This window comes from Oryctolagus cuniculus, chromosome 11 (assembly GCF_051225735.1).
Source record: "Oryctolagus cuniculus isolate XC-2025 breed Fujian yellow rabbit chromosome 11, ASM5122573v1, whole genome shotgun sequence".
Lineage (NCBI taxonomy): Eukaryota > Metazoa > Chordata > Mammalia > Lagomorpha > Leporidae > Oryctolagus > Oryctolagus cuniculus.
In genome coordinates, this window is record NC_142877.1 from 22306911 (window position 1) to 22324469 (window position 17559).

Genomic DNA, 17559 nt, shown 5'->3' on the forward strand with positions numbered 1-17559 from the left:
AACAGGATCTAAGTGGAGGACAGCCAGATAAAACTCCCAGGAGAGGTATTGCTGTTCTTCTTCCTTCTCTGTGCCCGAAACTCAGATGTGATGGCTGGAGGTGGACAGACACCCTGTGACCATTAGGATGACACCCATAAGCTGTGGACGATGAGAAGAAAAGCCCAAAGGGGCCTGGGTTGTTGTTCTTTTTATACATGTATTTGAAAGACAGAGATGGGGAGGGGGGAACAGAAAGGGGGAGAGAAGGGGGGAGAGAGGGAGAGGGAGGGAGGGAGGGAGAGAGAGAGAGAGAGAGAGAGAGAGAGAGAGAGAGAGATCTTTCATCTGCTGGTTCACTCCCCCAAATGGCTGCAATAACAGGGGCTGGTCCAGGCTGAAGCCAGGAGCTCAGAGCTCTGCCCAGGACTCCCACGCGAGTGCGGGAGACCTTTGTCCGCTGGGCCATCTTCCGCTGCCTTCCCATGTGCATGAGCAGGGAGCTGGGGCTGCCAGCCCCAGGGCCTGGGTTCCTGACTTCCCGGAACAGCTGTCCAGACCCTGGACTGCTTCCTTCTAGACTGACTACCACCTGAGAAAAACTTCTTATTACGTATGAAGCAGCTGGGGTTCTGGGAGCCCGAGCAGAGGACACAGGCAGCTCGCAGATGGCCCATGCTCCCCCCAGGCACGCGGCAACACTGTGCTCGTGCCCCCTGCTTGGTGAGGGCATGGCCTTTCTCTGGACGAGGACAATCTCCTTAGCAAAGTGGCCCATGATACAAGTGGATGCAGAATCTTAAAAAGCCAGTGGGCGGCTCTTGGCACCCCCTTTTCCTGTCCTGTTAGTCAGGGAAGCCTGGTTCAAACCAGAGGCTCCACTGACTGAGGCTCCTGGGCGGCCCTGAGGAGCAGCCCTCTCCCGCCACGACCTGCCGCGGGCAGCAAGTATGACGGAGCAGGGACTCTTGTCAGTCAGGGCACTGAGTGAGGAGTGGCTGTTACTGCAACGTCACCCAGTCATCCTAACATCATGTTCGCGTTTGATGATCTTCTCGGGAATAATGCCAAGGACACACCTCTTCTGTTTTGATACACAGTGCCAAACTGCCCTCAGATTCACTTAACTCGCACTCTTTCCAACAGTGCAGGAAAGAACCCCGGAGAACACACATTTAGGGGTCAGCGTTGTGGTGTAATGGGTTAAGCTGAGGCCTGCAATGCTGGCATCCTGTAAGGCCAGTGGTTCAAGTCCCAGCTACTCCACTTCTGATCCAGCTCCCTGTTGATGCACCTGGGAAAGCAGCAGAGGATGGCCCAAGTGCTTGGGCCTCTGCACCCATGTGGGAGACCTGGAAGAAACTCCTGGCAGCTGATGGGCCCAGCTCTGGCCATTGCAGCCAACTGGGGAGTGAATCAGCAGATTGGAAGACCTCTCTCTCTGTGCCTCTAACTCTGCCTTTCCAAATAAATAAATAATTCTTTTAAAAAAAGATGTACTTCTCATTTCATATCTGTAGGAACTCTAGCAGAGACATCATAAAGACTCAAGACCGCTGCTAAGATGGAGGAGAAGCGGAAACGTGTGAGAAGCCCTTAGTACCGGCAGGACCAACACCCGCATCCCCCGGAACTGCGGGCGCAGAGCCCGCGCGTGCACGGCTTCCTCTTTTTTTTTTTTTATTTTTTTTATTTTTGATAGGCAGAGTGGACAGTGAGAGAGAGAGACAGAGAGAGAAAGGTCTTCCTTTGCCGTTGGTTCATCCTCCAATGGCCGCCGCTGCAGCCGGCGCACCGCGCTGATCCGATGGCAGGAGCCAGGATCCAGGTGCTTTTCCTGGTCTCCCATGGGGTGCAGGGCCCAAGCACCTGGGCCATCCTCCACTGCACTCCCTGGCCATAGCAGAGAGCTGGCCTGGAAGAGGGGCAACCGGGACAGAATCCGGTGTGCCGGTGCCGCAAGGTGGAGGATTAGCCTATTGAGCCACGGCGCCAGCTCACGGCTTCCTCTTGACAAAGTCTCTCGTGGGGCTTCAATGGCACCAGTCGCTGTGGGGAGAACAGTTTCTCCAGGTGTCGCCCAGTGACAAACTGTACAAAACGAGTTGGTTACGGGCATTAAGTACGCCTGCAATGCCAGCAGGAAATCTAGCTTCCCAACTGTCCCCAATCCCAAGGACACCCAGCCACCCGCTGCTCACGTCGCCCTCTAGTGCACTACTGGAAAAGTACAGGAGCCGGAACAGCCGGGTCTGAAACCAGGGGTGTGGGGGGGCCGGCGCCTTCCATTTCCCGCCTGAAGGGGCCACACAGCATAGGCCTGATAGTACCTGATTTTCTGAATTTTGGGAATATTTATGTAGAATATTTAAATCATGGGGCCAGCGCTGTGACACAGTGGGTTAATGCCCTGGCCTGAAGCGCCAGCATCCCATATGGACGCTGTTTTTGAGTCCTGGCTGCTCCACTTTCCATCCAGCTCTCTGCTATGGCCTGGGAAAGCAGCAGAAGATGGCCCAAGTCCTTGTCCCCTGCACCCGCGTGGGAGACCAGGAAGAAACTCCTGGCTCCTGGCTTCAGATTGGTGCAGCTCCAGCTGTTGCAGCCAGCTGGGGAGTGAACCATCGGATGGAAGACCTCTCTCTCTCTTTGCCTCTCCTCTCTCTGTGTAACTCTGACTTTCAAATAAATAAAATAAATCTTCAAAAAAAAAAAAAAGAGAACATTTAAATCCTAGCTTAATTTTTTATTTAGTTGAAGGCAGAAAGACAGACATCTCCCATCTGCTGGTTTACTCCCCAGGTGCCTGCAACAGCCAGGGAGAAACCAGGAGCCAGAAGCTCAGTGTGCATCTCCCTGTGGGTGGCAGGGCGCCAGGGAGACGAGTCCTCACCTGCTGCCTCCCAGGGTGCACATGGGCAGGAAGCTGGAACTGACAGTAGAGCCAGGACACGAACCCAGGTGTCTTAAACACTGTGGCACTGTACCGTTACAAAACACTGTGAGGGACAAACCCAACTCTTCTGCTGGCCTAGAGACCCCCACCGCCACCTGTTGTCCCCTTGTAGTCTCTTATTCTTCTCAGAATGAAGTCATAGGAAACCAGTTTGAGTCCTGGCTGTTCCGCTTCTGATCCAGCTCCCTGCTAATGCACCTGGGAAAGCAGCGTAGGATGGACCAAGCGCTTGGGCCCCTGCACCCATGTGGGAGACCCAGGGGAAGCTCCTGGCCCCTGGCTTCAGCCCAGTCCAGCCCCAGCCATTATAGCCATATGGGGAGTGAACCAGCGGATGGAAGTTCCCTCTCTCTCTCTCTCTCTGTAACTCTGCCTTTCAAATAAATAAATAAATCTTTCTTTAAAAAAACTTGCCACCTAATAAATCAGAAAGCTTCTGGGAGAATGACCCACAGGGCTGGCAGAGGTGCTGAGCACCGGCAAGGTGCTGCCTGCCAGAAGCTGGAGTGAGCGGAGCCCTCCTTTGGAAAGCGAGATAAAAGTCCTCACACCAGGAAATGCTGGTTTGGAGCTCTCTTCCAAGGTGATGTGCAAATGAGAGATGTCTTCTCCCCTTCCAGAAGGTTTTATAGTGTAGTCATACCACTCTGATAATTAAGAAATTCTAATAAAACAGTGGCCTGGCACTGTGAGAGTCAAGAGTGCCCCACACACATCCGTCTCAATGAGCATTTATATAAACAAGGGTTATGTGCTCAAGGAGGGGACCTCACAGTTCGCTCTCCAGTAAAATAACTGTATGTTGCTCTGTCCTTAGCCACAGTCTCCTCTGTGTCAGTTAGCTGCAGTCGATGGCAGTCTGAAAATATCACATGGAAAATGCCAGAAATAACCCTAAGTTTTAAACTGTGCACACTTCTGAGTTGTGTGATTTAATTTCACACCACGCGGCTCCATCCTCCTGTCCAGTGGATCCAGGTCTGCACTCCCGCTGCCCCCTACTCACGTAGGAGCCACCTCCTAATCCAACCACCTGTACCTGTGTTCAGTCACCTTAACCGAGGCCCCAAAGCTCAGCAATGCCGGGCAGTTTCGATGAGCCAGGGAGAAGCTGGAAAGTGCTTGCTTTAAGTGGCCGCTCATCCCCGCAGTCCAGGGTGACCCGAGGACACAGAATTCCACCCCCATCCCGTTTGCTTAGCTACAATGCCTACCTTTGGGTAACACTTCACCATGACTGTTAGGTAACCAAGCAGAGTGAACACAGGGCTGAGCTTCCCAGCCAGGGGTCTGCAGATAATGGGGGACCCCTGCCCATCTCAATGTCCCCAGGCCGAACTGTGTCACTTGGCTTTCAGAGCCAGGACACAGAAGCCCCGCACCACCCTGGCGCTCACCTTGCAGATAAACAAGACCAAGGCCGACTCGGCGAGGTCTTTGGAGATGAGCTGCTTGTAGGAGAACTTCTCCACCTTCCCCAGAGTCACAAGCTGCCAGAGTTTCTCATCGCACCACGACTGAAACAGATCCATTTCCCTGCGGGGAGGCGTGGGTAAGGATCAAGGCCCCTGCAGCCGAGCGCCCCTCTTTGCTGCGCTCGGACTCCTGAGGTGCCTGGCCTCTGCTTTTCTCCATCTGCTCCCCCCAACCCCATGGAGGAGGCTGCTCCTTGACCCCACCCGCTGGCAGTGCACGGACGCTGGCATCCTGGCCCCTAGGCCAGCAGACCTGACCCTACCTGTGGTCTGGACGGCTCACTGCAGCCTGCTGGGGCACTGGGAGAAGTTGGCACTCTCCTATTTTGCCTGTGGCTTCCTGTGGCCTCCCCTTCCCCACCTCATTCACCACCCACCACCCACCACGGGCTCACCCTCCCTGAATGCCCCACGGACCTGCCAGCAACCAGCTTAGGTTTACTTAGCTCTGATGGGCTACGGGCTCAGAACTCAACTGCCTTGGGTTGACTGAGTTACCGCAGCTGACCTCAAGGTGACTCGGGCCTCAACAGGGGCACCCAGTGCAGGACACCAAAGGGGAACAGGGTTGGTGCGAAATACAAAGGGACAAAGATCTGGAGAGACAGGGAGACAATGAGGGCCACACAGGAGAGCCTACTGTGTCCCACGCACTGGGTCACGTACTTCCCTGGCCATCTTATCCCACCCTTTTCTAAGATTTATTCATTTGAAAAGCAGAGACTCATACACACACACACACACACACACACACATTTTCTATCCACTGGTTCATGCCGCCAAATGGCCACAACAGCAAGGGGCTGGGCCACTCCCAAACCAAGAAGCTGGAACTCCACCTGGGTCTCCCATCTTCCACTGCTTTCCCAAGGCGTATTAGCAGGGAGCTGGATCTGAAGTGGAACATCCGGGACACAAACAGGTGCTCCGACATAGGATGCTGGTGTCACAGGCAGCAGCCTAACCCTCTGCACCACGCCGCCAGCCCCCACAGCACCTGACCCTTTCAATGACCCCAGGAGATCAGTAGCATCACCCCCACGTTACAGAACAGGAGGCAAAGGCTCCGAGAAGTGAAGGAACTCATGTTGGGGGCGGGGAAGCCTCCAGGTTGAGGTGGGGACCCAGGTCTCTTTCTCCACTGCCCACAGGACCACAGGCATGGACTCTCGGCCCAGCCTGCTTCCCTGCAGCCTGTGACTCACAGCCAGTGCAGACCTCCATTGGGCTTTTTTACATAAAGGAAGATAAATAGACAAGTGGCATCTTGTTGTATACAGCCTTTTGCATGAGTACTCACAACACAGGTCCTTTGCCACAGCTGAGTCCTGCTTTGTGGTTTGCTCAAGAGGATACCCATTGTTAAGGTGCTTCCTTCGTGACCCACACCCGGCTGTGGTTACCTATAGCCTGTCATTCATTTCTTCACTCTGCATTGGCTAAGCACCAGCATGTGCCAGTCCTGTGACCACAGGAGGATCACAACAGTGAGAAAGGTGGAACTGGGCCCTGCCGCTGCACTGCTGATGTCTGATGGGGCACAAAACTGTGAAGAAGCGATTGTGCATCACAAGTCGCAGCTTGGAGCGAGCAGTCAGCCTAGCGGTTAGGACACTGGCTCAGGTGCCCGCACTGGGGCAGGTGCTGTGGTATTGTGGCTTAAACTGCTGCATGGGACACTCGTATCCCCTAGCCTGGCTTGGAGTCCTGCCTCTGCTTCAGATCCTGCTAATGTGCCTGGGAGGCAGTGATGATGGTTCAAGTACTTGTGTTTCTGCCACCCGCGCAGAAGTCCTGGACTGAGTTCCCAGGTCCCTGCTTTGGCCCTGGCCCAACCCCAGCAGTGGTGGACATTTGGCACATGAACAAGTGCATGGGACCTCTCTCTCTATGTCTCTTAGAATCATTTTTTTTTAATTTCACTACAGTTTGGATGTGGGCTGCAGGCCCAGCTCAGGCACCTTCTCACTGCTGGGGTGAGCACAGGTGGGACTGCTTAGAGGGGGTGAAGCCCAGGGACACCTGCTCAGACTTGGGTGCCTCTGCATCCTGCGCCTTGGTCTCACAATCGCGGCAAGAAAGGGAGCCAGCCTCGGGGAGATTAGACGTGACAGGTGGCACGAGGTGCCCAGCGCCCTGGGTGGCCAGCAAGGGTTGGGTAGACATCAGGTATTCTAATGTCCAGGGATATTTAAGCTGAGAACTGGACGTCCCAGAGCATTCCAGAGCATTCTAGCACGGGGCCAGGACAAAGCCACGCACCTCGTGTCACGGAGGGGCTGAAAGCTGGTGAGCGAGGCGGTGTTACCTAAAAAATCCGAACTGATATCGAGCATTCTTCTGAATTTCCTCGTCCAGCTCGTCAGTGGCCATGTCCTCCCGGTCAGCAACCAAGAGCTCTGTCTCCTCCATGCAGACCACCGTGGCCCTCCTGATGGAAGCGCTCAGAAAGCCCATTTCCTGGTGGGTGGACAGGGACGAGAGCAGGGGTGAGCCCCCTCCAGCTTCTTGCGCACGCCAGCCCTGCTCTCTAGCCCCCAGCCTGCAGGCTCCCTGACCACCTCCGTCCCCCGTCATCCCCTCGCTCTTCCACTCCCGCTCGTGGAGACAGAGCAGGAGGCCTGGACAGGCTGGAGGGCCCCTCTGTGGGTTCCCAGCCTGTCTCAGGGGTCACACAGGGCACATGCCCCTCAAACAGCCAGCTGAAGACACTGGCCTTGGACGTCACAGTCAGAATCAAGGGGCAGGTGACGGGTAAGGGTCCTGGGGCCCCACGCAGCACAGGGACTGGCACAGAGCACAAGGCAGGATGCGGTCTGGCTGAGAGGCTCTTGCAGGGGTCCTAGGCACCCCCAGCCCCCAGCACAGGAGCCAGGCCCTTCCCGGCACTTACCCCGAAACAGCTGCCCTTGTGTAGCAGTGTGGGGTGGGGGTCCAGGAAGGCACTGCTGCCATCGTCGTCCTCGGTGAGGGCCACGGTGCCCAGGTAGATGAAGTAGAAGCTGTTGCCCCGCCGCCCTTTCTTCACGATCACTCGCCGCCGGCTGAAGCTAGGGAAAGAGGACGGTGGATGCGGGGAGCTGAGCCCGGAGCCGCTCCCAGGCTGCTCTGCGCTAGGAATGCCAGGGACTGTGGGCCCGCTGTGGTCTTTGTTCTGGCGTCTGAACCACAGATGCAGACTGGAGGACTTCAGAGCAGCCCTGCCCTGCCCGCCCATCGAGCTGGGCTTCTCCACACACCGCTTTCCACTGGCCACTCCCGCAGGCTGGGACGCTGTCGCTCTGCTTCCCAGCCACCTGTGCTCGGGCGCACAGCACACGCTCAGCGACCAGTAGCCGCATCAGTGAATGAGCAAATGCTGAGAGCAATGGAAGGGTTGGCAGAGAAACTGAATGATTAGTATTGACTGCAGAGTCAGAGCAGGATCCAAATCCTGGTTCTGCCCTCAGCTGTGTGACACGAAGCAACTCACATTCCCTCTCTGAGCCTGCTTCTCTTGCCTATAGAATGCAAATGAGCAAGCCTAGAGAGGGATTCTCGCTCTTGTGATCACCAGTAACTCACTATCCACCTGGGGACCTTCGGGTAGAGGCGCCAGGCCCAGAGCAAATGAGGATTTAGTTGTGAAACTCAGAGGCAAGTTTCTGTACTTCAAATGCAAACCTCACCTCTTCCCAAATTCATTCATTTCCTCCCTTCATTCAGAAAGTTAAAAAAAAAAATACCAACTCTGACTGTTAGGTACAGGAATCAAGGACAAGAATTTTGTTTTCAAAAGCAAAGCAAGGTAAATGGTTGGAAAATGCTGTAAGAGTATGGGCCAGCACCGTGCTGCAGTGGGCTGAGCCGCTGCTTGGGCCTCCAGCATCCTTTATCAGAGGGTCCGTGTCCTGGGCCCTCCACTTCTGACCCAGCTTCCTGCTAATGCCCTGGGAAGGCGGCAGGAGGTGAGCCAAGTCCTTGGGTCCCTGCCATCCATGTGGGAGACTAGGAGAAGTTCCGGGCTTCTAGCTTTGGCCTGGCCCAGCCCTGGCTTTTGCAGCCACTGGGGGATGAACCAGTATATCAAAGCTCTCTCTCTTGTTCTCACTCGCTCGCTCTCTCCCACTCTCTCTGTCAGTCTGCCTTCCAAACAAATAAATAAATCTTTTGAAAATCCTTGAAGAGGAGTGGATGCTTGGTGCAGTAGTTAAGACTTCCCTAGTACTCCTGCATCCCATATCAGAGTGCCTGCTCCGCAGTCTCAGATTCCTGCTAACGTGCACCCAGGGAGGCAGCAGGTGACGGCTCAAATACTTTGGTCCCTGCCGCCCACACAGGAGAACCAGATGGAGTTCTAGGGCCCTGGCTGTGGCCTGGTCCAGTCCCAGCTCTGGTGGGCATTTGGGGAGTAAGACAGTGAATGGATGATCTCTCTCTGCGTTTTGAATACATAAAAATAAACTTTCTGCAGACGCCTTGAGAGAGGTGAGCAAAGGTGGTTCAGGGCCAGAGGAGGGCTGGGCCGGTGAGGGGAGGGGTCTCAGTGGAGGATGGGGTCTGAGGTGAGTCATCCAGCGGCCACGGTCATGGAGGAGCAGAGAGACACTGGGTGACTGGAAACCTGCCACACTCAGGGGAAACCCAGCACACTGCATTCCACAGGGAGGTGAGGCAGAGGAGGAGGTGGGGGGGTGGCGGGCAGACACTGCACTGGTCCGGACATAAAGGCCCTCCATGGCTGAGTGGGTGTGGATTTACCCAGAAGGCAATGGGGAGCCCCAAGTCAGCCCTTTAGTCTCTCCTTTCCCACTACTGCGCCTGGACTTTGTTTCTGGAGAACCACCCCTCCCCGACTCTAGGACAATCAGAGAATCACCAACCCTCTGATCCCAGGAATGTCAGTCTGGGTCTGAAAGAAACAATCCCAGTGCTCTGACTTGAGTGACTGGGAAGAGGTATTTTCTCTGTTTCCCACTGGACTACAACTGGAAAGATGGAAGTTAGGAGCTGAGACATGGCAGCCACTTTGCCACTATGAGGAAGAGTCATGTTTATACCAAAGAGGAGCCCAGAGACAGAAACAGAGGGGCAGACACTTGGTCCTGGTGACACTGTTGAATCTGAAGCTGGAGAACATTCCTAGGACTTTTCAGATACATGGGGCCACCAGTGTGTCCCCTTGGCCTGGGTTTTCTGATCCTGTAGTGGGAAGAATCCTGCCTAAGCCACTAATTCCCAACCCCAGAAATGATAGGACTTTCACAATCACCACCACACAGATCTTCCTCCAAATCTCACATCATCCTTAATAAAACCTGTAAATTCATACTCTCATCCTTACTCCACTGATGAGGATACTGAGGCTCACAAATGTTTAGTGGCCTGACCGAGGTCCCCGTAGGGCAGAGGTGGCATTAATTCCAGAGCTCGGAGCTCCCTGGATGTTCTTCCTCCATGCCACGGCTCTGCTTGCTATGACTCTCACCCGACACACAGGGCACACTGCTCTTCTGCCCTGGGCCAGGGCCAAGCCAGCAGCTCCCTCTGCCTGGACGTCCTTGTCTACACCTCCACACCAGCCGAATCCACCTGTTCCAGGAACCTCCTCTGTGATACTCCTGACCAAGCCAGCTTGCACGGTTGTCTCCTCCCTCCAGGGAGCACCTGCACTGGTCACAATGGACTGTGCCAGTGCACACCAGTCACAAAGGCCTTGGCCTGTGGCTGGCTACGTCTATTCACAGACTGTAACCTCCATGAAGAAAGATACCAGGGTGCAAAGCTACAGCCACCTTCCATTCTGGATTCTCAAGGCGGGTCTTTCGCCGAGTATTCTGTGAGACTGCCTCCCAGAAGCCACTGCGATGTCCTGGCAATGGCAGTATGTCCACCTTTGTGGCTTAGGTGCTCTGGTTACATGGTGTTTACGTGACACTTTTTGTGTCATGGACCCTTGGACAGTCTGGTGAAGACTTCACAAAATAATGCTTTAAGTGTGTAAAGTAAAATCCAGCAGAATTATACTTTCAAAATTCAGATTTGGGGGCTGGTGCTGTGGCATAGCAGGTAAAGCCACCACCTGCAGTGCCAGCATCCCATATGGGTGCCGGTTCAAGTCCCGGCTGCTCCACTTCTGATCCAGCTCTCTGCTATGGCCTGGGAAAGCAGTAGAAGATGGCCCAAGTCTTTGGGCCTCTGTACCCATGTGGGAGACCTGGAAGAAGCTCCTGGATTCTGGCTTTGGATCAGCACAGCTCTGGCTGTTGTGGCAATTTGGGGAGTGAACCAGTGGATGGAAGATCTCTCTCTCTTTCTGCCTCTGCCTCTCTGTAACTCTGCCTTTCAAATAAATAAATAAATCTTAAAAAGAGAATTAATTTTTTCAGATAAAAATAATTCCAATTTGAGATATAACAATATATATACATCTTTATCAAGGCATAAAATAAGATCTAGCAGCAGATCTATTACCTATTATAATTTTGAAGATTTGATGAACAAAAATTATTTTTCAAGAAATTTAAATATGACCTGAAAATATCTGATTCCTTTCAGTGAAAAACTTAGTCATGATTAATAAATACAACAGTGGTTTGTTGCCTATATTCATGATTGAAGGAAATAATAAAGAGGTTAATGAAAATTGAAATATACTTTTTCTCATTTAGTTCATAGATTCTGTTCTAGTACCTGCCTGGATACAGTATGAGGGTACTTTCTAGAAGTTTGTGGAAAACAGAATTAAAAGATATTTATTTGGGTTCAGAAATATTTTGAAATCCATGTCTAGTTTTTTATAGTATACATTTTCTATGAAATTTAAATTTTAAAAATTTGAGAGAGAGAACTCTCATCCATTGGTTTATTCCCCAAATACCTGCAGTGGCCAGGCCTCAGCTGTGCCAAAACCAAGAGCTGGAACTCAGTGCAGGTCTTCCACACGGTGCCAGGGACTCAACCACTGACACCAGCACTGCCTCCTGGGGGCCGTGTTAGCCGGAGGTCAGGAGCCAGAGGCGGGGATTGAACCAGGCACTCTGACGTTAACCGTTAGGCCAAACACCCACCCCCAGAACTTTTTATTTTATTTTATTTTTTACCCAGAAACATTGTATTTAAGGCATAGAAACTTCATTCATTTCATAAGTACAAATTTAGAAACACAGTGATTCTTTCCACCCTACCCTCCCTCCTACCCACAATCCCACCCTTCCTCCTGGCTCTCCTATTGCCATTCTTATTTTTTACTAAGAGCTATTTTCAATTAACTCTATACACATAAGATTAACAATATACTAAGTAAAGAGTTCAACAAACAGTATAAAAAAAAAAAAAAACCTGCTCCTCAACAGTGGAAACAAGGGCTGCTCAAAGTCAATCTCAAGTGTCGATTTCATTTCTATTCCCACAGATTTGTGAAAAGCATGCTCTGCATGAACGTTAAAGTATTCTGCACCAAAATAAACTTACACTTAAATTCCAATTTCCATGAAACTTTTGAAGTTCCCTCGGACAATTGGTTGTGACCCCTTCTGGCTTTTAGGGCCTGGGCTGGAGTCCCGGCTCTCTTCTGTCTCTGGGTGGCCTAGGATGAGCCTAGGATGATCTGATGACCAGATCCTTTCCAAGGTTCCTAGTGGATCCTCTCCAGGTCCAGTGGCTCTTTCATTAGAGGAAAACGCTCAGGAAGCGAATGAGAACAACAGCAAGCACCATGGGAGACTGACAGGAGTCTTCCCGTGGCTTACGCTCTTCAGAGGGGCAGGCAGCACTGGCCATACCCTCTCAGCTGGGCGCTTCCTGCCCAGCCTAGTCCCAGCCCCAGCCCGAGGGCTGTGCCCTTCACTGACCGTTCAAAGCGCATGACTTTGGCCAGGAGCAGCTGCAGGGACTCCGGGTAGCTCCGGTAGCTATCCAGGACCTGCAAGATTTTGCAGAGAGTCTGGATGTCCTGCTTCGTCCTCCAGGAAGGCTTCTTCCGTGTGATCTTAATGGCCTTTGGAGGGAGGTGGCCCTGAGGATAGAAGACCAGAGTGACACATGGGACCCAAGGGCCAGCTGGAGTCCCCCACTCTGTGTGTATAGGCTCTCCTGGTGCCCACACAACCCTGGCTGCCACGCAATGAGTCCTTTCGGTGTGCCACACGTGGGGATAAGCACCTTGTAAGGCCACCTCACCGAAGCCACGCCCAGCCCAAGAACCGTTATTCCCATTTGACAGGAGAAACACAGGCAGGATTCTAAGCGGAATAACCACAGCCAAGGCCCTTATCTGCAGCTGCGCTGTTCGTGGGCCCTCCCACATAACACAGGGCTCCCTGGGCTCCAGGGGTCCTGCAGGTCTCCCCGGTGCATGCCCATGGCAGTATCTTAGCCCAGACTGTGGGGAGCAACCCGGACTAGACTGAGTTACTGGAATTAAGACTTATTCTATGCATCTGCTCTCCCACAATATGGCGCTGGGAGAGGAGAAAACAGCTTCTACGCAGCTGCCTCCAGTTCAACCAATAAACTGTAGGACCTACTCCTGATTAGAGGAGAGCAGCGTACTCGGCGTGTGGGCAGCCGAGTTAGGATTGGCGGAGGAGGACTATAAAGGAGGAGAGAGACGGCATTCACCAGGAACATCTAAGGGGAACATCTAGCTGAAGGAACACCTGTGCAGCCCCCGAGAAGAGCCGGCCGGCGGTGTGCCGCTCCCCTGCGGAAGTGGGGAATGTGGCCAGGGGGAACTGCCCTTCCACGGAGGTGGAAGGGATAGTAGCCAACCCGGGAAGAACCAGCAGCAAACCTGGGGAGGGCCGAGCAGACAAAAGAACAGCGCAGGGTTCTGTGTCGTTCCTCCACGAAGAGGGGGAGCGACACAGACCTCGGCATGCTGCCAGAGACCCAAAAGCCACGAGAGATGAAGAGGGATCACAAAGCCAATCTACTTCTCGCCCTCCACTCACGCCTGCAGGGGGAATGGACCTGTGAGCCATGAACACCTCCACCCTCATCTCCGATCTCCTCCCATTCCTTCTCTCTCCTCCAGCTTTCTACCTCTCTCTGTCCAGAGGTCTTTGCTTGGGCTGTTTCTCCCACCTGGAATGTTCTTCCCCTGCATTTCCACATGGCCACCTGTGGTTGCCTGTTCCTCCCTATTCTGCTCTCAGCTTGCGTCCTGCCACACCCAGGGAGTCCCCATGGGCTCCTGGGAGCTACAATGGCAGGTCCCTTCCCCCACACTCTGCAGGCTCTGAATCACTTTTTTCAAACCATTTCGCAAAATTGAGGTAACCAGCAACGTCCAGTGTCAGATCCTGGCCAGTCCAGAAAGCCGAAGCACAGCACAAGAGTGACTCCCTGATTGTGCTTCCCACCCCCTGGAGGGGGAGATGGAGCCCAGGAGAGGGACAGAAGCCATTCCTCGGCTCCTGGGAAGGAAGCTGTGGGACAGCAGAGGGGCACAGGCGGCCCTGGTACCAAGGATAAAGTTCTCTCCCCTTGAAAACTGGCACGGCCAGGGTCTGCACTGATGAGAGCCTCAGATCTTCCCTATAAACACGTAGACTCCCTTAAATTTTAAATTGGAATTTTAATTTAATTTAGTTGCAGGATTGGGTGAGGAGATGCTGGGAAGTTAAGAACGATGCTTGAGGAGCCGGCGCCATGGCTCACTTGGTTAACCTCTGCCTGCAGTGCCGGCATCCCATCAAGGCGTTGGGTTCTAGTCCCGGTTGCTCCTCTTCCAGGCCAGCTCTCTGCTGTGGCCCAAGAGGGCAGTGGAGGATGGCCCAAGTGCTTGGGCCCTGCACCCACATGGGAGACCAGGAGGAAGCACCTGGCTCCTGGCTTCCGATCAGCAAAGCACAGGCCATAGCGGCCATTTGGGGGGTGAGCCAACGGAAGGAAGACCTTTCTCTCTGTGTCTCTCTTTCACTGTCTATAACTCTACTTGTCAAAAAAAAAAAAAAAAAAAAAGAGAGAGAGAAAGAAAGAAAGAAAAAGAAAAAGAAAAAAAAGAACAATGCTTGAAGCCCTGAGAATGAGTCGCAGAGATCCAAACCTTGCACCGACATACAGGTGCTCCCCGGTCTGCACAGCAATGGGGAGACCCCTGTAGTGGCACCTGCCACTCAGGTGGGGGTCAGGGGGCCTAGCGTCTCACAGGGAGATCAGGGCAGAACCAGAATTGACACACAAGCTGGGGACCCTGGATTCGTTCTGCTCTGAGGCACACTGGGCTTCACCCTCTACATCCCCACAGGTCCAAGCCAGGAATTCAGTTCTCAAGGCTCTGCTCCATGACACGGGGCCACTGCAACAAGTGCAGGGCAAATTGAAGTGAAAGAAAAGTTTATTTTGGTGCAAAAAAAAAAAAAAAAGGTGAAATCTCTACATTGCTTTTGCCTAATATGCATTTCCCACAAACCTTTTGAAGTGCCCTCACACGGTGACCACTGGTTCAGGGCGGGAAGGGTGGCTGAGATGAGCATTCCCGTGAGGGAACCAAGGGTTGCAGAAAGAACACCGACAGAATGCAGCTCTCCCGACACCCAGCCCAGTGCTTCTTCCAGGCCAGGGTGCAGAAAGAAAAACCCTCCTCCCCCCAGCAGGATTAGAGCTCCGCCTACCTCCTCTGCAGCCAAGTCCATGGTATCAAAAGTGATTCGGCCTTGCTTCTTTTTCTGAAAGAAGGGGGCAGGGAGGGGAGGGAGAATCACCAAACCGACCTCTAGGACTCTGCCTCTGCAGCCGGCTGTGTGCCTGGGCCGCTGCGGTGGGCAGGGCCGGTGAGAAACCTGGCAGCTGACCCTCTCCTCTGCCCGGCTCAGCCCCTGCCTCCTGTGCAGCAAGGATAGCACCATCGCAAAGGCAGAGGACACAGGGGTGGGAGAGAGGAGGAAGGTTAGGGGAAAACCAAAGGGGGAAGGGGAGAACATGCAAGAGAACAGGAAAGTCTGGTGGAAAGAACAACGGGAAACAAAAGGCAGGAGCGCTGGAAGCCCCCTTGTTACACGCCTGCCGAGTGCCAAGCTCGGCACGTCTTCCTTGTCTTACTCCATTTAATCATCAGGACAAAGCAGGTTTTGTTAAGCCCCACTGTGGACTCGAAGTGGTGGAGGGCCTTGCCCGAGAACCACACTGCAAGTGACAGTTGGAATCCAAACCCCAGGCTTTGCAAACATAGCTCCATGTCTAGAGGGAAGGTGTAAGGTCCCAGGGATGAAGTAACCCAATGCCATCTTCTGATGGATGAGGAGAGGACTTAGAAATAGGTGAGAAGGAGGAAGGTGGGGGGAGGGAGGAAAGGGACAAGCAAGGCCCTGGCATCATCCTGCGCCAAACCTCTTCTGCCTGTGGGGCACACCTCCTGTCTACCCCCTTTACAGTTTGTGTGTCCATGTCTATGAGGTGCTTCCCAGGGAGGCAGCCAATGGGAAAGTTGTGTGGCTGAGATACCTGGCTTCACACCCTCCACAGAAAATCCACCTGCAGCTCTCTCCACCTGGCCCTCTGCTGCAGCCCCCAGCTTGCCACCTGACTCTCACAGGTTGTCCTTGTGAGGCTTCTGCTCTGCTCAGGGCAATGTGGAGAGATTTAGCTCCACCCTCCCCGACAACAAGCCTGTGTCTGGGTTCTCAGATTCCAGCTGCTCCCTGCAACAGCTCAAGTCTGCCACTAACCCCAGGGCCCATGGCTTCACCAAGGTCTGCTGCCCTGAGAGATCGTTCTTCCTGAGAGTTAAGTGGAGTCTCCTGGGTTACGGCCCTTATACTGCCTCCCTGCCCCATCTCGTGCAGACTGGTTTGAACTGGCCAGCACAGGGTCTCCAAACAGGGGCCTTTCGATGACTCTCAGCTGCACCAGCGGCCCCAACTGCTGCTACGTCTAGCTCAGCCATACACTCTAGTCGTAGTACCCACTGAACCTTCAGCAACCAGAGGTCATGGGCAAGTCCTTTCCCCGTCACCACCCCAGACCCTCTTTAGCTGGTATCCTTCAGAGACCATTCCAGGAAATGGCTCCGAGCGCACTTCTAGGTGCAGGGGAGCCAGGAGCTGGATCAGGCCCCTCTCGGTACAATAAGAAAATGGGCACTATTGGTCCAGATATTGGTTGGGGAAACCTCGATGTCCTGGGTGACATACCTGTGACCAAGACCTTCTAGAAAGTTGAGAAAGTACAGTCACCATAGTGAACTGAGCCCTGGAAACATCCCCTTCATTTAAGAGGGGGACAGGAAAGAAAGCAGGGATGGGCCACAGTCGGGGAGCCACAAGAAAACCCCGACTCTGTGGTGACTCCCAGTGCTGCCGGCCCTTTTGGTCAGTGCTGGGATAGAGACACCTCCGCACTCCCAGTCGGTGCTCCTTGCCACGGGGAGGGAGGCGTGATAGCAGAACACTGCTGTCGCTGGGCTGTGGGCTTGTGAGGAGAGAATGGGCGTGATGATCCCCCAGTCCTTCCTTCCGAGCCCCTACTCTTCCCAGGCATTCTCAGAACTCCAGGCAGCAGGCCTGGGTCCAGCACTGCCTGTGACAAGGGGCATAAGGCTGTCTAATTCTGGGGTTCAGTGTCAGATCCCCCTCTTTCAAATAAGTCTGGTCATGAGAAAGGTGACAGTTGGCTCTCTCCTCTGTTCTACTTTTGTCTTCTGGTTTGTTCGAAGCTTGGGCTGAGAAGTAGGGGACTATTTATTGGACCCCCTTAAATCCCCATGACCCCACTGAGCCCAGCTGCTTACATCCCAGAAGGAGAAGATCGGGTGCTTTCTGTGAGCAGCCTCAATGATCTGATATTCCCGGAACCCTTTGAGGCCTTGGCGGAACATTTTGCATACTCGGATCATCATGATGATATCCCTGACCAGCTGGTACAGCCCCTGTGGAAACAAAACAAACAAGACCAATGGAATCCTTCTGTTCTCAACAGCCCACAGCAGGCTAGACGGGGCTGGACACGGTGAAAGCTGGCAGGTTGAACTGTAGTGTGTGCTGGAGCAATGGGTCTATTTTCAGGAAGTTTGCAAGCCTGCTGAAATAATGTGGCCACCGGGGGGAGTGTTGGTGGAGCAGAAACTGGTAACCGTAAACCACAGCATCCCACCACCCCAGGGGCCAGCTGTTCCACGTTCACCAGCACCCATTCCTTCAGTGTCAAGTCTTTGACTTCCATCCAGAC

General features: G+C 53.6%; 1 protein-coding gene across 11 annotated transcripts in view; it reads right to left on the bottom strand.

Moving 5' to 3' along the window:
- Positions 1 to 17559, bottom strand: part of CNBD2 (cyclic nucleotide binding domain containing 2) — a 59903-nt gene that overhangs the window by 33469 nt on the left and 8875 nt on the right. For 3 of the 11 annotated variants that reach the window (XM_089307136.1, XM_089307134.1, XM_002710782.6), the window contains exons 2-7: positions 17123 to 17260; positions 15009 to 15062; positions 12243 to 12406; positions 7304 to 7460; positions 6719 to 6870; positions 4333 to 4471 (exon numbers count right to left, since the gene is read on the bottom strand). In XM_089307136.1, the coding sequence (XP_089163262.1) occupies positions 4333 to 4471; positions 6719 to 6870; positions 7304 to 7460; positions 12243 to 12406; positions 15009 to 15062; positions 17123 to 17230 (774 nt within the window). In that variant the 5' untranslated portion in view covers positions 17231 to 17260. The other 8 variants (XM_089307143.1, XM_089307144.1, XM_089307139.1 and 5 more) reach the window with 8 other exon arrangements.